At 63.8% G+C, this 16,384-nt stretch overlaps 1 protein-coding gene across 4 annotated transcripts; it reads left to right on the plus strand.

Annotated features, from left to right (window-relative positions):
• The first annotated feature begins 110 nt into the window (after positions 1 to 110).
• FHIP1B (FHF complex subunit HOOK interacting protein 1B) lies at positions 111 to 16,088 on the plus strand. Of its 4 annotated transcripts, XM_083361634.1 has the most exons (13): positions 111 to 161; positions 353 to 400; positions 9,156 to 9,438; positions 9,662 to 10,273; positions 11,336 to 11,494; positions 12,047 to 12,133; positions 12,384 to 12,551; positions 12,850 to 12,929; positions 13,319 to 13,488; positions 13,635 to 14,552; positions 14,959 to 15,137; positions 15,230 to 15,392; positions 15,592 to 16,088. In XM_083361634.1, the coding sequence occupies exons 3-13, from the start codon at positions 9,307 to 9,309 to the stop codon at positions 15,885 to 15,887; spliced, it is 2,964 nt and encodes a 987-aa protein (XP_083217760.1). In that variant the 5' UTR covers positions 111 to 161; positions 353 to 400; positions 9,156 to 9,306; the 3' UTR covers positions 15,888 to 16,088. The 4 variants fall into 4 exon arrangements, with proteins under 4 accessions (XP_083217760.1, XP_083217761.1, XP_083217762.1 ...); XM_083361635.1 differs by lacking the exon at positions 353 to 400 and having other exon boundaries at positions 112 to 161; XM_083361636.1 differs by lacking the exons at positions 111 to 161; positions 353 to 400 and adding an exon at positions 5,762 to 5,787.
• The last annotated feature ends 296 nt before the right edge of the window (positions 16,089 to 16,384 follow it).

The raw sequence follows: 16,384 nt of genomic DNA on the forward strand, positions 1-16,384 counted from the left end.
CGGGACCGTCCCGGGGCGCGTGCAGAGCGCCTCCGCCGCGGTGGGGGCGGGGCCCGCAGGTGGGGGCGGGCCGAGGCGGAGACTGCGGCGGGAGGGCTCCTCCCGGCGGGCGGGGCTTGCGCGGGCGGCGGCGCGGGGAAAATGGCGGCGGCGGCACCCAGGTAAGGCCGCCCCCTGCGCCCGGGGAGGGGCTTGGGACCCCCGGCGCTCCCCCTCCCCTCCGCGCCCTTCCTCCACCGGGCCTGCGAGCCGCGCGCCCGGCCAGCCTCTGCGCGCGCGAGGGGGGTGCAAGCGGGACGCCTCCCCAGCCGACCCCCTCCTGACCGGCCTCTCTCCCCCCTCGTCCCCCCAGTTGCAGCGCGTGCGGGACAGGAGCTCCGCCGGCCGCCCCCGCGGATGGGTAAGCGGGCACTGGGCCGGGGGCGCTGCTGCTCCTGGTGGAGCCCGCCGGGGGTGGCGGGGTGGGGGCTGCAAACCGGGGCTGGCGCTGCTTCGCCCCTTCCGTTGCGCCAGGCTGGAGGGGCCCGTCGGGTGCAACCGGGCGCCCGCGGGCGCCGGCAGGATCTGTTCCCCTGGGGGTCCCGGCTGGCAGCGCCTCTCCGTCCGTCCTGCCGCAAAGGGGCGGCCTGGTGCTTTCGGGGTTCGCCTGCGGCCTGCGCACCGCCGGATCGCGGCGGGGCAGGGAGGCCGAGGGAAGCCGGTCCGGGCCGCCCGGGACCCTGATGCTGCTTGCGCCGGGGCAGGGGGGCTGATCGGCGGCTGTGGCGGGCGGTGCGGGGGCGTCCGCCTTGGGGGGGAGCCGGAGCTGCCAGGAAGGCGGGGGCGGCGAGGGTCCCCGCGGGGGGCGGGAGAATCCCGGGGAAGGCAGCCCCAACGCATCACGGCTAGGTTTTGCAGTGGGGGGGGCTTCCGCAATGGGCCCTTCTGGGTGATGGTCTCCCGATCCCGCGGGTCTCTGCGGCTCCGGCTCCTGCGCATCGTCTCGGACACCAGGCACCGGGGCGGGGGGGGGGGCGGCTGGCTCTTGGCGGGACGGCCTCTCTCGGCCAAGGGGACTCCCGCGGGGCTGCCGGCTCCGGTCGCGCGGCAGCTGCGCGCCCCAGGCTGCAATCCGGCGCCCGCTGCCAGGCAACAGCTGCTGCCGGGTATCGCCCGTCTTGGGTGCGCCCCTTTGGCCGCAGCGCCCTCCGCAGTCGGCGGGCATCGTCTGGGCGGGTAGCCGGGCCGGTCCGCCTTGCCGCAGAGGGAGATTTCCGCCTGGGGGCTGCCCTGCTTCTGCAAGGGGGGCGAGGAAGGTCCAGCCGGCGCTGGGGTTGCGGTGGCCATCCTGCCTGGACATGCCCTGGCTGGCGTCTCAGGTGAGGGGGGGAGACCACCTCTACCTCCTCCCCCGGGTGGCTGTGCTTATGGAGGGGCAGAGAACATGCTCAGGGGAGCTTGTCCTCTTTTGGGGGGAGCAGGAGGGGCTGGAGGAAGACCCGTCTGCTCCTGGAGGCCAAAGAGCAGCCAGGTGGGGTGGGGGTCTTCTCCAAATCAGAGGCTCAGGAGCAGGAGGGGGGCTGCTCTGGGGAAGCTGCATGGAGGTGGGGGCTGAGCTCATGGTGAAAAGCCCCCAAAGTGTAGGCCTCCATCCTGGATTGAAGGCTTACTTTGGAGCAGTTCTCTGTCCCCCCCCCCCCCGTTTTCTGGGGGGATTGCCAGCTCCCGCCTGCAGGGGCCCCTGCCTCCGTTCCCCCAGGCTGTTGCTGTTTCCAAGGTCTGTCGGCCTTGTAAAAACAGCTAAATTTAGCCCAGAGGCTGTGAAAGTGCAGCTCCTCCTTGGCTGAGCGGGTGGGTGGTTCCAGGCCTGGCGTTGCTGTGCCCCCCAAGGGAGTTCTGCCCTCCTTGTGGGCCCCTCCCAACCGGGTGGAGGAGGTGTCCGTCCCTCCCCCAAAGCCCCCCTGGGACCTTGGCTGCCCACTCTGCCCTGGCCGGCTGGCTCAGGCCCTGGCCTCTGCCCACCAAGGAAGCCCGGGAGTGGAAGAATCCTGTGAAGGACTTGCCCCCCCCAACTTGAGCTGTTCCTCTTTCTTGGAGTTCTTGTATCACCAGGCGACCCCGTGGGGCCTTGGCAGCCCTTCCCCTCCCCACAAAGTCTATTTCTGGCTAAGGACAAGGTTCTTGGGGGGGGCTCCTCTGCCCCCCAGCAGGAATGGACGCAGGCTCTGAGTTGCCTGAGCCCCAACCGCACCTTAGGCTGTGGGGCAGAAGCTGCTTCATTCCCAGGGACACCAATGAGTTTGGCACCGCTTGTGGGGCTGCTGGTTTGCCAGGGAGGAGGTGTGGGGGCAGATGGCCTCTAGGGTGTCCCTTTCCTTCTAGATGTGGGGAAGTGGGGCTCCCCTCTGCCTGTGACCAGTTGGGAGCCTTCGTGCTGCAGTGAGGGGTGGGCTCACCAGGGTGGGGGCTGGGCTGCTCCTGCAACCCACACACAGACGGGGGCCCTCTGAGCATCCTGATTGGCAGCTTCTGCCAAGGGGGCGCCCTACTCAGAGGGAGGGCAGCAGTTGCTGGAGGGGCACATCGGCCCCCTGCTGAATGACAGGGGGGGTCTTGTAGAACTCCTCTTCCTGCCCCACAATCCTCAGCTTCTATGTCGAGGGAACCTGGGGTGACTTGCACCGAAGGGGGGACCCAGCAATTTTGGGAGAAGAGCTGCATCTGGCTGAAGAGGCAGGAACTGTCCTGCATACGCAGCGCGATGGGGGGGCTGGCTATCCTGGGGAGGGGGACATGGGACAGCCGAGCCTGATTGCTTTCTGCTGGGTCGGTTTTCCTGGGGGGGGCAGAAGGCATTTGGCTGTGGGGGTCTGCTGCCTGCCGGGAGGAGAGCTTGTCGGCCCTGGCACACTCTCTGCCCCCCCCCCCCCCGGCCTTGCACATCTGGGCTGAGGGAGCCTCTGCTGCCCCTTCCTAAAACAAAGAGCCTGCGTGGTGCCGTCTTGTGTGTGTGTTTAAGGTTTAAGGTTTATTAAATTTATATGCCGTCCTTCTCCCTGAGGACTCAGGGCAGCTCACAACAATAAAAAGTTAAAAGATATAACAAAAATTAAAAGAGGATTAAGCAATATAAGAAATAAGAACAGTTTAAACCAATAAAAAACCAAATTTAAAAACTATGATCAGTCCAGGCCCGCTTGTTGGAATAACCAGGTCCTTAGGTCACAGCGGAAGGACCGAAGGTCAGGGGCCATCCGCAGCTCTGGGGGCAGTTCGTTCCAGAGGGTCGGTGCGCCCACAGAGAAGGCTCCCCTCCTGGGGGTCGCCAGCCGGCATTGCCTGGCCGACGGCACCCTGTGTGTGTGTGTGTGTTGCTGCAGCCTCCGGATGGGTCTGCCGGTCAGTCAGTGGGCCCTGCTGGGCAGCAGCCTTTTCCCCGGGATCCGCCCCAGAGGGGGCCGGGGCTGCCCTGGAGAACAGCTGCCTGCCAGTGAGGCCAAGCTGACCTGGGGGATAGATGGGGAGGAGGCTGGGGGGGGGCTGCATCTTTTGTGCCCCAGAATTTAGCTGCCCCCCAACAGAGGAATTAATCTAGGGAGTTAATGGGAACCCCACAAACACAAACCTGGCCTAGTTCTGGCTGCCAGCTCCTGCTATGTGCCAGCCTTTTCCAGCCAAGTCCGGTTTGAGAGGTAGGGGTCACCTGGTGGGGGCATAACTCCCTTACCTACATCCCCAAGGAGGGATGTTGGGGTCCTTTCAAGCACTCCTCCCTTGGCCCCCTTTGCTTTGCGTGGGGAAAGTCTCCTGGCCCTGAAGGTATCTTGGGGATCATCTAGTCTGACCCCTATCAAACAGCACCCCCAGCCAACGCCCATCCAGCCTCTCTTCGGATGCCGACAGGGCAGGGCAGGCCAGCTCCCCGTGTGAAATTGGCTTCCTTGAACCTCCGGGCCCCTGGCTTCCGCTCGGCGGTCCGCTTGGAAGAGTAGTAGGGCACCTCCCCACAGGGGTCCCCTCTGCCCCAGTGCCTTCCCGGACTCCCCACACCCTCGGCCTTATTGCCCTGGCTCCCTCCTCGAGGGGGACCTCAGATCGCCCATGTGTGCCCCCCCACGATGCTAGCTGTGGTCCGAGTGGCAGAGGAGAGAGAGGATGGCGTTGGCTTTGTTCGCAGCTGCGTCACACCATTGGCTTAGCTCAACTGGCGAGTCGCCAAAACGCCCAAATCCTTTTCAGAGGAGCAGCTGCCGGTCCGGTATCCCTCCTTCCTTGAAACGTCTTTCGCCCCTCTGCTGTTTCCCACACAGACACGATGGGGCTTTGCTGGGGCTCCTCCGGCTCCTTGGGGAACACACTGGACAGCTGAGCCCGCAGGTGCGTCCTGCGCAATCCGAGCGATTAGCTGAGAGCTGAGCAGTCTGGAAAAGTGGCTCCCGTTTGTCAGCTTGTTTCAGATTTCCTTTTCCTGTAGCACCACAAGGCACCTTAGGTAGCATTCCCTCTTCCGGTGCCTCCCAACACAACAGCCCTGTGGAGTAGACCGGGCAGAGGGGTCAGATCAGTGTCCCCTTGAGCTTTTCTACTGTGGGATTTGTGAATTGTAGCACTCAACTAGCTTAACCGTGGGAGGTATTTCTTTGGCTGCCCGCCCTCCCCCCTTCGCTCTGATGCCTGTGGTCAAGGGCAGGTCTGGGAGCCCCGGTGAAGCTTGGCCTCTCCGGACATTATTATCCCCTCCCCACAGAGTGATGGGAAGAACTGCAGCCCCATCCCCATCTGGGCTGATGCAGATTCGGTTGTGCCCCATGGATTTTCCCGGCTGCTGTGTAATGCCGGGGGTGGGTGGGTAAAGGGCAGCAGCTGGGTGGGAGGCAGTGGGGGCTGAGTCGGCCTCTGGGGTCTTCCTGCTGATCCTAGCTGGGGTGGTCTTCAGCTTTTCTGCCACCCAGGGCAGCTGGCCCCGACAGAAGACTTCCTGACCAGCAGGAACATGTGAATTGCTTCGCATGGGGGGCAGGTGGAAAGCCTCATTTAAGGGGGGGCAGTGGGAAGGTGCCTGCCACGAGTGAGGCCTCCGTGGGCTCAGAGGTGCCCGTCTAGGGAGGGCGGCTTTTAGGTGCCAGGGAACCATCAGCCTTATGTGCAGGTGAACATCACTAACTATCCACAACCTACGCAAGGGGTGATGGGGCTAAGCGAAAGGAAGTGGGCACCACCGAGTAGATTTCCCCACCATTGAAACAAGACTTCAGTTGAAAACCCCAGTGTTGACGCCTTTCTGGCTGGGGGGGGGTGTTTGATGGCGGGCAGGGTCGCCCTTTCTCCCCTGGCCCAGTGTCTGGCCCAGTGTCTAGGTTGGGCCAACCGCCTGCCTGCCCTTGGCAAGGGCTCCCCTCCCGGCTGGTTGAGACCAAGACTCGGCTGGTGGGCTCCGACGGCCAGTCTGGGAAGGCCTTGTGCTTGCCTGGGGCTGAGCAGACACCGGCTTCCTTGTGGGCCCTCAGGGAGGGGCGGCTGCGGCTGAGAGTCTGACCATTGCAGTGAAGCCGGACTCCTCCTCGGACGGGGCCCTGTGGCTCCGGTTTGGCTGGAGCATCCCTGCAAGGCTGGAGAGCAGGTGGTCCCGGTGCTGCCTGGGTGCTGGGTAAGGGGCTTCTGCACCTTTATGTCCAGTCTGGCGTGGGGGGGGTTGAGGGAGGCCGTGCCTTGGCCTGCCCCTGCCTCCTTGTGGCTCCCGGAAGGGGCAAAGTCCAAGGAAACAAAAGCCGAGCAGCTGCTTCCGCCTTCTTGTCTTGGCGGCAGCGGGTGAGTGAGCCTGGGGGGACGCCTGCCCCATGTTGGGGATGGGGAGGTGGTCTTAGTCAGGTTTCCAGTCAACCCCGCCTTCAAACTCCTGCTGGGGGGGGATGGGGTCTGCCCCGGGTGGGAAAGCCGGAGACCCGGGGGGGGGGGCAGGTCCAGCAGGAGGTCTGGGCGTGTTGTGGCTCTGGGGAGTCTCCCTTCTGGGCTGGTGGCCCTGGGTGGGCTGCTGCTGACCCCCCCTCAGCACCCTTTGGCCAGTCTTGGCCCAGTCCCTGTTTTTCGTGGCCTGGGAAATTTTGGGATGGCCAGTGGCCGAGGCCCAGGGCTGCCCCAAAGGGTGGAGCAGAGCTTCCCCCTGGCTCTCCTTGGCTGAGTGGCCGCTGTAGCCGAGTCCTGAGCCGGCCTTCCCTTGCCCATTGCTCCCTTGCCCATTGCGGAGGGTGCTTTGCTCCCGCTGGCTCTCCGAGGTCTTGTGGTCAGCAACCCCCCCCTTCACTCCTTTGTTTACTTCCAGATTGCAGTAGAAACTGACATTGGTGTTGGTGTGGGGGAAGGCTTGTAAATCCAGAGGTGTCACCAAGTTCTCCCTCCCTCCCTCCCGTTGTGATGGGGGTGTGGTTTGGATCTGGATTTGGGGATAATGGGGGTTTCGAAACAAGGGGTCCTTTTTAGGGAGTGGGGGGGGCCTTTGCCGTTCTCAGCTTGAGCTTAGCTGAAGCTCGCATTTGTGGCCCTTTCGGTGCCTGTGAGAAGCCTTCGTGATCCGTTGACCCAAGACCGAGGGCCCCGCCAGCCTCCTTTGGCGCGGGAGGGGGAGGGGGGGGCTGCTCAAGGGTGGGGTGCTGGAATGAAACTCCCATAAGCAGCATTGGCAACCTGGCTCCATTTCAAGCTTCGGTTTCTACAGGTGTCCTTGAATGTTGCACGTTGTGTAAAAATACATCAGTGCGACTTTAAAAGTTATAATACTTAATTAGACATTTCAAGACTTATGCTTTGCAACAGGGCATTTTTTTAAAAGTCCCTCTCCCGGGTCTTACCCAGAGCTGAGAGAGGCAGCTGGCTGGTCTCAGCTAAAGGGCATCTTCCTGCTGGCACCCTGGTGCCAACTGCTCCCCTCGCCCAATTGCTGGAGCCAGGATCCCGCGCTGCTCCCCTTGCCTGGGCAGGTCAAAGTATCAGAATGTAAACAGGGCCTGCAAGATGGGGGTCGGCTTCCCCCATAACTGGCTGGTGGGTACAACGGGAGGACCTCTTGAGGGGGCCTTGTAGGAAGCCTATCCCTGGGGTGGGGGTGGGGAACTCAGGGAATCCCAAACAGAGCTGAGGGTCCCAGCCTACACCCCCCCCCAACCCCAGGGAAGAATCTGCCTCTCCTCCCTGGGCAGGCTTGAAGGCGGCCCACGTGCTGAGGGTCAGCCCTGCCTCAGCTGGAGCCTCTAAGCAAGACCGGTGCTCAAGACCATCGGCTGGAGAGAAGTGTGGTTGACGAGAAGCCAAGTGAAGTACAGGAGTGCCAAGCCAGAACTTGAAATTGGTGTGCCAAAAGCCCAAGTGTTTTGGCACCCCAAACTTCCCCACGTCCCTCTGCTGGTCCCTCCCCCCATCCAATCAATTTCGAAGAAGGAGATGTTTTGGAAACGGCTGTGTTCTTCTCATCCAGGAGCGACCTCGAAAGGCCATCTGGGGAGACACCTTCCCTTTCTGAACGTCTACTCCCCCCCCAGTGCTGCCCCTCCTCCTCCCCAGACTGGTGCCAGAGCGGTTGCAGAGCGCAGGAGTGAGGTGGCAGTTGTGGCACTGATCTGCAACGAGGTGCCGCACTTTTCCATCCCTCTTGAGCGTGCCACTGCCCTGCCTGTCCCTTGCCTAGGCTGGCGGGTGCGGATCCCGCCTGGTGGCACTGCTGGGAAGGCTGCTGGGAAGCCGGCCCTGGCTTTGGGTGGTGGCAGTCCCAGCAGTCTTCCCTCGCAGCACTCCCAGCTGGCGGTGCCCTTCTGTCCTGGGACGCACGGCCAAGCCTTCTCCCCGTGGCCTCCGGCGGTCCACAGCCTTTGGGAAGGAAAGCTGAAATGAAGCTGGCTTCCCCGCTCTTGCAGCTCAGGGCCCATGGGGCTGAGCTCACGGGGTCCCCTGCTGGCGGTGGCTGCTGGTCCTTGCAAACGGGCCACGCTTGCTTTAAAAGGAGCCGAGACCGTCTTCCTGGCAGCTCCACCGGGCAGTTGTGCTGATGAAGCAGCTGAGATCTCTGTCGGACCAGCCGGGGAGCCGCTGTCGGCTGGAGGTCAGGCGGTCCCTCTTGGCTCAGGACACCCAGCTGCCCCTGACCTTGGAGGCCTTCTGGCCCCTGGAGACGGGGCGGTCGGTTCCCCTGGCTCTTTGTGCACAGGCTCCATTTCAGTTCTTGGGGGCAAATCCCTCCTGGGGCGGTTTTGTGGGCATTGAAGGCATCTGCCTCATCAGGAGGGACCAGCCTGTGGTGTGCCCTGAGTGAGGGACACGCAGGAGGCCTTCCAGCTGAGCTGAGAGGCCATTTCAAAGCTGGACACTATCCGGAAACCCTGGCGCTGCCCGTTGGCAGGATGACGTTCAGGAAGTGGTTTCTGAGCCTCATCGGCTTGTGATGAGAGAAAATGCAGAAGCACTGAAGGGGCCCTTCTTGTGCCAGGGCGCCCCAATGGCAGCTGCCCGTCATGCAGCTTTTGCCTCCTCATCTCCTTGGAGCCTCCCCCCCCCTTCCTTGGCACCTGAGGAGGTCCCCGGCCTTCCCTGGGTTTTGTGCCAAGACCCTCCGGGCACTCGAGCCCCAGCAGTTGCCCGCTGGCAGGTGGCAAGGGATTTCCCTGGCACGGACCTGACGTCTCCACTTTGCTTATTCGCGGTGAACGTGGCAGCCGCGGTTCCTGTTCCAGGGCTGGGACGCTGGGTGCTCCCTAAGAACAGGCAGCCTTGGCCAGGCCAAACGGCTTGGGTGGGGGTGGGGGTGGTGCGGAGCGTCCTGAAGTTGCCCTCGTCACTTGGCAGAGCCCTCTTCTGCCTGGGAAACTGGCCTTCCACGGGGAGAGCATCCGAGCCCAGAAGGTGGGGCTGGGACCATGTGCCCCCCCCCGCTCAAGGGCCTCTTTCACCCTCTGCTACTCCTGTAGCAAAAGCCTTGCGGGGCCTCCCTCCCCTCTGGGGTCGAGAGCAGCTGGTGCCCACCTGCCCAGGGCTCTGAGTCGTTTGCCTGACAGCTGCATCTACCCCCATCCTTGACTGGTGGGTCTGCTTTCCAGAGTTCTGATTCTCCAGCCCTAGAGGGTCTTCTGCCCCAGCACTGGGGATCCCCCTCCGGCCCCCCACAGCCCACGTTCTCTATCTTGTGTTTGCAGCTTGGCACCACCTCTGTAGCAACATGGATGCCCCAGCCAGGAGACTGGCGGCTTCTCACCTGCTCTGCCTCACCCGAGGCCACCTTTGACCTGCCTGCAGCCCCCTCCCCTCCCGGTTGTTCTGTCTGGGAGGCCCCTCCCCACGGAGAAGATGAGCTGGCTGAGCAAACTGAACCCCCGAGCGGCAGCTGGGCCGAAGGCGAGCCGGGGTGCCAGCCTGCAGGGCCCGGTGATGGCGGACCCCGAAACCTGCCTGATGGTCTTCAAGAACCACTGGGCTCAGGTGAGTGGCTCAGGTGAGTGGCTCAGGTGAGTGGCTCAGGTGAGCAGCTTTGGGCAGCCCGGGGCAGCGCGAGCGGGCAGTGGAGCGCAGAGGACCACAGCCAGTGTGTGTGGCGCAGACGGGATGGGTGTGCAAGGAACCCTCCCCACGTCAGGGCACCCCCTGGAATGGGTCTGGCCCAGTAGGAGACGGACCCAGCCCGTCACATTTCCTCTCTGGGTAGGTGCTAAGGATCCTGGAGAAGCGCGGGCCCCACATGGCCCCGGGCTCTGCGGACGACCTGAGCGCCGTGCGCAACAACACCTACCAGATGGTCACCCTGCTGGCAGAGGAGCGCCCACGTGCCGAGCCGACGATGGGGCCCGTTTTGGAGTTTGCCGTCTCGGAGAATGTGCTGGAGCACCTGCTGGGCTGGCACCTGCAGCGGGAGGTGCCCGAGGAGCGCAAGGTGGAGCTGCTGAAGCTGTTCGAGATGCTGATCAGCCAGGCCCACCAGCCGCTGCTGCACCAGAAGGCCGTGGTGGCACCCCTGCTGCGGCTGCTGGCCCTGTGCGCCGAGCCGGCCTCGCCCCTGCTGGAGAGCAGCCTGGTGCTGCTGCTGAACCAGCTCTGCGTCTCCGTGGCCCGGGACCCCCTGCTGCTGGAGCTCTTCTTCCACAGCCCCTCCGAGCAGGGACCCCCCCACCTGCTCCTCTTCTCCCTCCTCATCCCCTTCATCCACCACGAAGGGGTCGTGGGCCAGCAGGCGCGGGACGCGCTGCTCCTGCTCATGGCCGTGTCCTCCGGCAGCCAGACCGTCGCCCGCTACATCACTGAACACTCCTACTTCTGCCCGGTAAGGCCGCGGAAATCACCGTCCGGGTATTTTTTTCTCTGCCAGCCCAGGGGAGGCGCCATTGGCCGTTGCCCTGCTGGTTTGGTTGGCACCCGGCTGCCTTTCAGAGCCTTCGTTGGCTCCTGCAAGGTAGGCCTGCGGCTGACGTGCCAAATTCAACATTTGCCTCGCGGCAATCTCTTTCATTTGTTGTTTTTAACAGCTGTTTTAAAGTGATTAAGATAACCCCGTTATTTTTTCAGGCTTCTACGTTATTTTGAGCTGAGCTTTCGGTTATATTTGTTACCCCAGAGCTGTTGCTATAGAGCGGTGAACCAGTTTTAGAAACAAATGTGGGCACCCAGAACTGCAGGCTGTGGAGGGAGGAGAAGAGACTTAAAATGTCAGGCCAGAAATAGCAAAGATGCCGCTCGGGGTCTGGGCTGTGGTTCCTCCCTGCGGTCATTTGGCAGACCCTCGTCTATGCCAGGAGTGGCTGGGTCAGTTGGCGGGGTTGGCCTGCTGGCTCTGCGCTTGCCCGACCGTGCCTGCCTGACGGGCGGTGCTGCAACTGATCGGCTGTGGAGGCACGTCCTGCAAGGGGGCCAGCTGGCTCCAGCAGTCAGCCCACGCAGGCATTGGCAGGGGGTGCGGACTGCCCGTTTGCCTACCCCCCCCCACTGGGGAAGGCCGTGTGCCCCCTCTCCTCCTCCAGATGAGTGCAAAGGAGGGGCCCTGTGCAGCTTCTTGCCCCTGGTTGGGCACTGGGACCCTGCACCTCTTGAGCTGGGGGGGGGCAGCTCCCATCAGCATCCCGGTGGAAGGAGAGTCTCTCTTTGCTGCCTGGGGAGTTTCAGGAGTGGGACGTTCAGGCGTCTTCAGCGGCTCAGATTGAGAAACGGCTCAAGGGGGGCAGAAATCAATAAAGCCAAAGCTGCTTCCCAGAGTGGATAGGCAGCCGTGCGGAGGCTCTCTGCACCCCTCTTCTCTGTCCTGGGAATCAAAGATCTGGTCCAGTTTTAGAAGTCTGGCTTGGTAATGGCTGCCCCCCCATTATGACAGGAGCTTCCATCCCCCCCCCAGGTCCTGGCCACGGGGCTGAGCGCCCTGTACTCTTCGCTGCCCCGCAAACTTGAAGTCCGTGGGGACGACTGGCATTTCCTGCGCCGGGAGGACTGGATCGGGGTCCCGTCCCTCGTCCTGTTCATGAACTCCCTGGAGTTCTGCAATGCGGTCATCCAGGTAAGGCTGCTGTCCAGCAGGGAGAGCTGAGGTGGGCGGGGGGTGGGGCAAAGAAGGGCACCCAGCCCTGAGCAGGTCTCACCCAGAAGGTGCCTCCTGGAGGGCTGAGCAGAGTTTCAGCTCTTGTGGATTCAGCTCTTGTGGACTCTGGAGGAATGGGGGAGCGGTAGCCCCCAAGAGCAGCTCAGAGGTGTGCGCCCCCCCCTCTGCTAAGGCCGTGTGCAAAGGGGGCTAGGCACCCCCCCCATTGGGGCGGCCTTCACTCATATGCCGGTCTCTGGATCCTGCCCCTCTCAGGTATTACCCAGGGCCCCTTTCCCCCTTCCTTGCTCCTGCCCCCCCCCGGCAGGTAGAGCACCAGGCCGTTCCTCCGATGAGCCCCCCGAGCTTAAGGGAGGGGCGGCTGCCCTTCCTGAGGTGTTTTGGCCAGGCCCAGGGTGACCGAATTTCACCTGTTGAGTGTGGGACTTGCCCAGCTGCTCTGAGCTGTTTCTCCTCTTGGGGGTCCTGGCGGGCACCCCTCCTGACTCCCCCGGCCCCTTTTCCTTGCAGGTGGCCCACCCGCTGGTCCAGAAGCAGCTGGTGGATTACATCCACAACGGGTTCCTGGTGCCAGTTATGGGCCCGGCTTTGCACAAGGTGAGGGTGGGCCTTCTCTCCCTTTCAAAAGGGGGCCGATGCCCCCTGGGTAAACTGGGGGGGAGGGCTGCCTTTGGCCGGGCACCTGCTGCTTTGTCTATGAGACACCCAGAGCTTCTGCCAAAGACGAGCTATCGGTGGGCGGTGGTGGGCGTCTTTCCCCCGCTGGGTCAGCCGCGTCCTCCAGCGGCAGGCCTCAGGGGCGGGGCGGGGCGGGGGGCAGCCTTTGCTGAGGTCCCTCTGTCTGCAGACGTCCATCGAAGAGATGATCGCCAGCACGGCCTACCTGGACCTCTTCCTGCGCAGCATCAGCGAGACGGCCCTGCTGAAGACTTTCCTGCGCTTCCTGCTGCTCCATCACCACGACAACAGCACCATCCTCGACACGCTGGTGGCACGGATCGCCAGCAACTCCCGGGTGAGGCGGCCAGCCTGGCATGGGCACCGGGGGGTGTGGTGGGGGAGCACAAGGCTGGGAGGAAGTGAAGGCTGAAAACAGTCATTCCGCACCCACAAATCAGTCTGCAGAAGAGAGACCCCCTTCAGCTCCCCGCCCTCCAAGAAGCAGCAGCTCGGCTTGGCAGGACGGCTTCGTAGCTCAGGGTTGCAGCAAGGCCCACCCCGAAGGGAGGGAGGGGCTCAGCGCCTTTGCCTAGTTTGGGGGGGGCTCTGGGGGGCTTCTTTAATTCTCCCCTTCCTTCTCCTTGTTTCCCCAGCTCTGCATGGTCTCCCTCAGCCTCTTCCGGACTCTGATCAGCCTCCACTGCGAGGATGTCCTTCTGCAGCTGGTGCTGAGGTACTGGGGGATCCTTGCAGGGGGAATCCGGGGATCCCTGAGGGAGGGGTCGCTTTGCCCAAAGCGGGTGGGGGCAGAGAGGCCTTCTTTGTGGGGAAGGGGAAGCAAATGTCCCCCCAGCAGTGCTGAAGCCAGAGGAGGAAGGTCTGCCCGGCATCTCTTTGGAGGGGTGGCAGGAAAATGACTCCCTTTAGAACAGCTGCCCGGGCACCCCTTCATCTGCTTGGCATCTTTGGATGGGGAGCGCCCCCTGGTGGGCCTCCAGCACAGTGCAGGTTTAGTTCATCTGCTTGGCATCTTTCGGTGGGGAGCGCCCCCTGGTGGGCCTCTAGCACAGTGAAGGTGGTGCCACAGCTCTTTACTCACGAGCTGCTGTTTCCCCCTTGTAGGTACCTGATCCCCTGCAGCCACGTCATGCTGAGCCAAAAAAGGGCGGTCAAGGAGCTGGACCTGTATGGCAAGGCCGCTGCCAAGTTCCTCTCGCTGATCCCTCGCTGCTGCTGCCCGGAGAGTCTGCCCACCCCTGAACAGGAGGAGGAACGCGCAGCCTGGTCCAAGGGTGAGGCTAAGGGGGAGAGCCCAACCAACAGGGCTCCCTCCTGGGGGGGTGTCTCTGCCTGTACATGCAGAGCCCCTCCTGTTGAGGACGGGGCTCTGTCCAGAGTGGTTTTGTGACCTTGCTTGACCCTCCATCCGTATCCCCAGGCCATGGCAGCCCCAGCGTGGACTCTTCTTCCGTGGTGACCGTTCCCAAGCCCTCCACGCCGTCTCGCATCTCCTTCTTCACCCGCCAGTCCAGCTTCGGCATGGAGGCCCCCAGTCCCACGCCCCACTCTCCAGGGACGCCCACGGGCAGCCCTGGTCACCATCCCGGCAGGTGGGAGGAGGTCTCGGAGCTGGAAGGGAACTACCTGGAATACCTGCGGGATGCGCGGCTCAACATTGACCACTGCGTTCGTGCCTGTCGCGTCTGGTCAGCGCCCTACGATGGGGAGGAGCCCAATGCTGGCAGCTTAGGTCCGCCTCCGGATGCCTCCTCGACAGCCAACGCGTCCGTCCACCCCAGGGGGCCCCCGCCAGAGCCTGCACCTGCCTCCCCCCGGACTAAAAAGCGGGGAGCGAGCCTAGAAGGGGCCCCTGCTGATCTGCCACCCGGCACTGCCCCACCCGCGGACACCAAAGACAAGCACCCTCTGCTTAACGGGGCCCACCTGGACGCTGGCATCAAGAAGGGCCGCTGGTGCCCGCCTGAGGGCCTCTTGGAGAACGGGTCGGTCCCGTCCCCCGGCCCTTGGGAGGCCGCCTCCTGCCTGGACTTGCCTGTGGGTGAGGGGCTGAGCCAGGCCCCCCTGGAGAATGGGGGGCCGCTGACGGTTGAGGAGTTCCATCGGGAACTGTGCCAGCTACAGGAAGAGATGGCCAATGGGGGCCGAGCCGAGGAAGACCCTGGGTCAGACCCGCCTCCCGAGCCTGAACCGCTTTCCCTGGAGGAAGAGGACGCCTACCACCACCTCTCCTCCTGCCCCGAGGGCTCGGCCCCCGCCCCGCCTGCTGACCCCCTGTCCCAGATCATCAGCAGCCCCCCCCGGCCCTCGGGGCAGCCTCCCAGCCAGCCTTTCACCGGTGAGTTTCTTTCTCCAGGACCCCCGGGCGGGGTTTCCCTTCCCGCCTTGGGCTGTTGCCCTGCCTGTCCGTCACGTTGGCCTCCCAGGGAAGGAGGTTCTTGCGACCCTTCGTGCTGTTTGTTTCCTAAAGGGCCCTTTTAAGGGAAGCTGCTGCCTGGCCATTTTTGGTCAGGGGTCTTCCGGGCTGCAATCGGTGAACCGGCTCACGAGGGTTCTGAACCACCAGGGGAGAGCGGAGGGGAGGGGCCCTTCCCATCTCCGGCGGCCTCTCAGCTCCAGTGTAGGCCGCCCAAGCGGCAGGATTGGTGCCCCTCCCACCCGAGCCCTCCTGTACAGCAGCCCAGGGACCGGGGAGGGCCCATGTCTTGCTCCACCCGTCTGACGGTGGCCACCTGTGTCCGCAGGCCCCTTCCTGGGCATCCTGCTGGCCAAGCTGGAGAACATGCTGCAGAATTCGCTCTACGTCAACTTCCTGCTGACGGGGCTGCTGGCCCAGCTCGCCTGCTACCCACAGCCCCTCCTGCGCTCCTTCCTGCTGAACACCAACATGGTCTTCCAGCCCAGCGTCAAGTCCCTCCTCCAGGTAGCCCTGCGGCCAGTGGGGAGGGGGAGGGGCGCCCCAGGCTCTCCCTGCAGGAGGTGGCTGAGGGTCTGGCTTCCTCCCCCCTCCGGCAGGTTCTGGGCTCCGTGAAGAACAAAATCGAGGGCTTTGCGGCCAGCCAGGAGGACTTCCCCTCGCTGCTCTTCAAGGCCAGGAAGTACCTGATTGCCCGGGCCAGGCCGGACGGCCCCGACGCCACCAACCCCTTGCCTCCCCTGCGCCGCCCTGAGGCCCTCGGTGAGCGAGGCGGGGCCCTTGGCGAGGGAGGAAGGGCGCCTGAGGGGCTTGGCTGGGGGGAGGGGGAGGGGCTCTCCTGGGACGGCTTGCTTGCTGGGAGGGCTGCCAGGGCCGGGCGCTCAGTGGCCCTGGCGAGGCTCGGCCTTCGCCCACTGGCCGTGAGGCTGCCAGCCTTGACCCGTGTCCACTCTCCCGCCAGTGAAGAGCCGGAAGCCCACCATCGGGGAGCTGATCATGCGCCACACCAACAGCCCCACGCGGGCCCGCCAGGCCGCCCAGCTGGCACTGCAACATGTGCGCGAGGGCCAGGTGCTGCAGGCGCTCTCGGGTGGCTCCCTCTTCCGCAGCTCCGCCGAGAAGCAGGGCGAAGCGCTGCGGGTGAAGAACGCCATCTACTGCGCGGTCGTCTTCAGCGAATTCCTCAAGGAGCTGGCGGCCATCGCTCAGGCCCACGCCGTCACCTCGCCCTTCCTGCTGGAGCCCCCCCCGGAGTGACGCCCCCCATCTCTCCTCCCCAGGCTCCGCAGCCTGTCAGGCCCACCGGTTGGGGTGGGGCACCCGCAGGGAGGCCCCCCCCCTCTTTTTAAAACTCCATACCAGGACATGGACCTTTTTAATTTATTGGGAATGAATGTTTTTTTTCTGGAAAATTTGTTTGTTGCAATATATATAGATATATATATCTATAAGAAGCTGCCTCTGCCTGCCCTCCGCGGCGTGTCTGTTTCTTGGGCGGGGCCGCCCCTCGCCCATCCATACGTGGGTCCTTGGGCAAGGTGGTCTCCATGCCCAGCGCTCTCTCAGCCCTTCTCCCTCTCTCTACCCTGGGCCTCTGGGGGGGCAGCTTAAGCCAGAGCAGGGACCCTCTTGCTCTTTTCTTTTCCTACCGGGGGGCACCTCAAGCTCCCCAACAGGGCTTTGCGCAGCTGTGCTGTATGCCCCCCCGGTGCCAGCTTGCCAAGGATCCAAGACGGGAGCCACCACAGGGCTGA

Source organism: Vipera ursinii, assembly GCF_947247035.1.
Source record: "Vipera ursinii genome assembly, chromosome: 4".
NCBI lineage: Eukaryota > Metazoa > Chordata > Lepidosauria > Squamata > Viperidae > Vipera > Vipera ursinii.

Bases quoted from the DNA above. Each gene is read 5' to 3' on its own strand.
- FHIP1B (XM_083361634.1), top strand. From the start codon at position 9,307: ATGAGCTGGCTGAGCAAACTGAACCCCCGAGCGGCAGCTGGGCCGAAG. The intron at 9,439-9,661 runs GTGAGTGGCTCA...CTCTCTGGGTAG, and splicing joins TCAAGAACCACTGGGCTCAG to GTGCTAAGGATCCTGGAGAA. The intron at 10,274-11,335 runs GTAAGGCCGCGG...TCCCCCCCCCAG, and splicing joins AACACTCCTACTTCTGCCCG to GTCCTGGCCACGGGGCTGAG.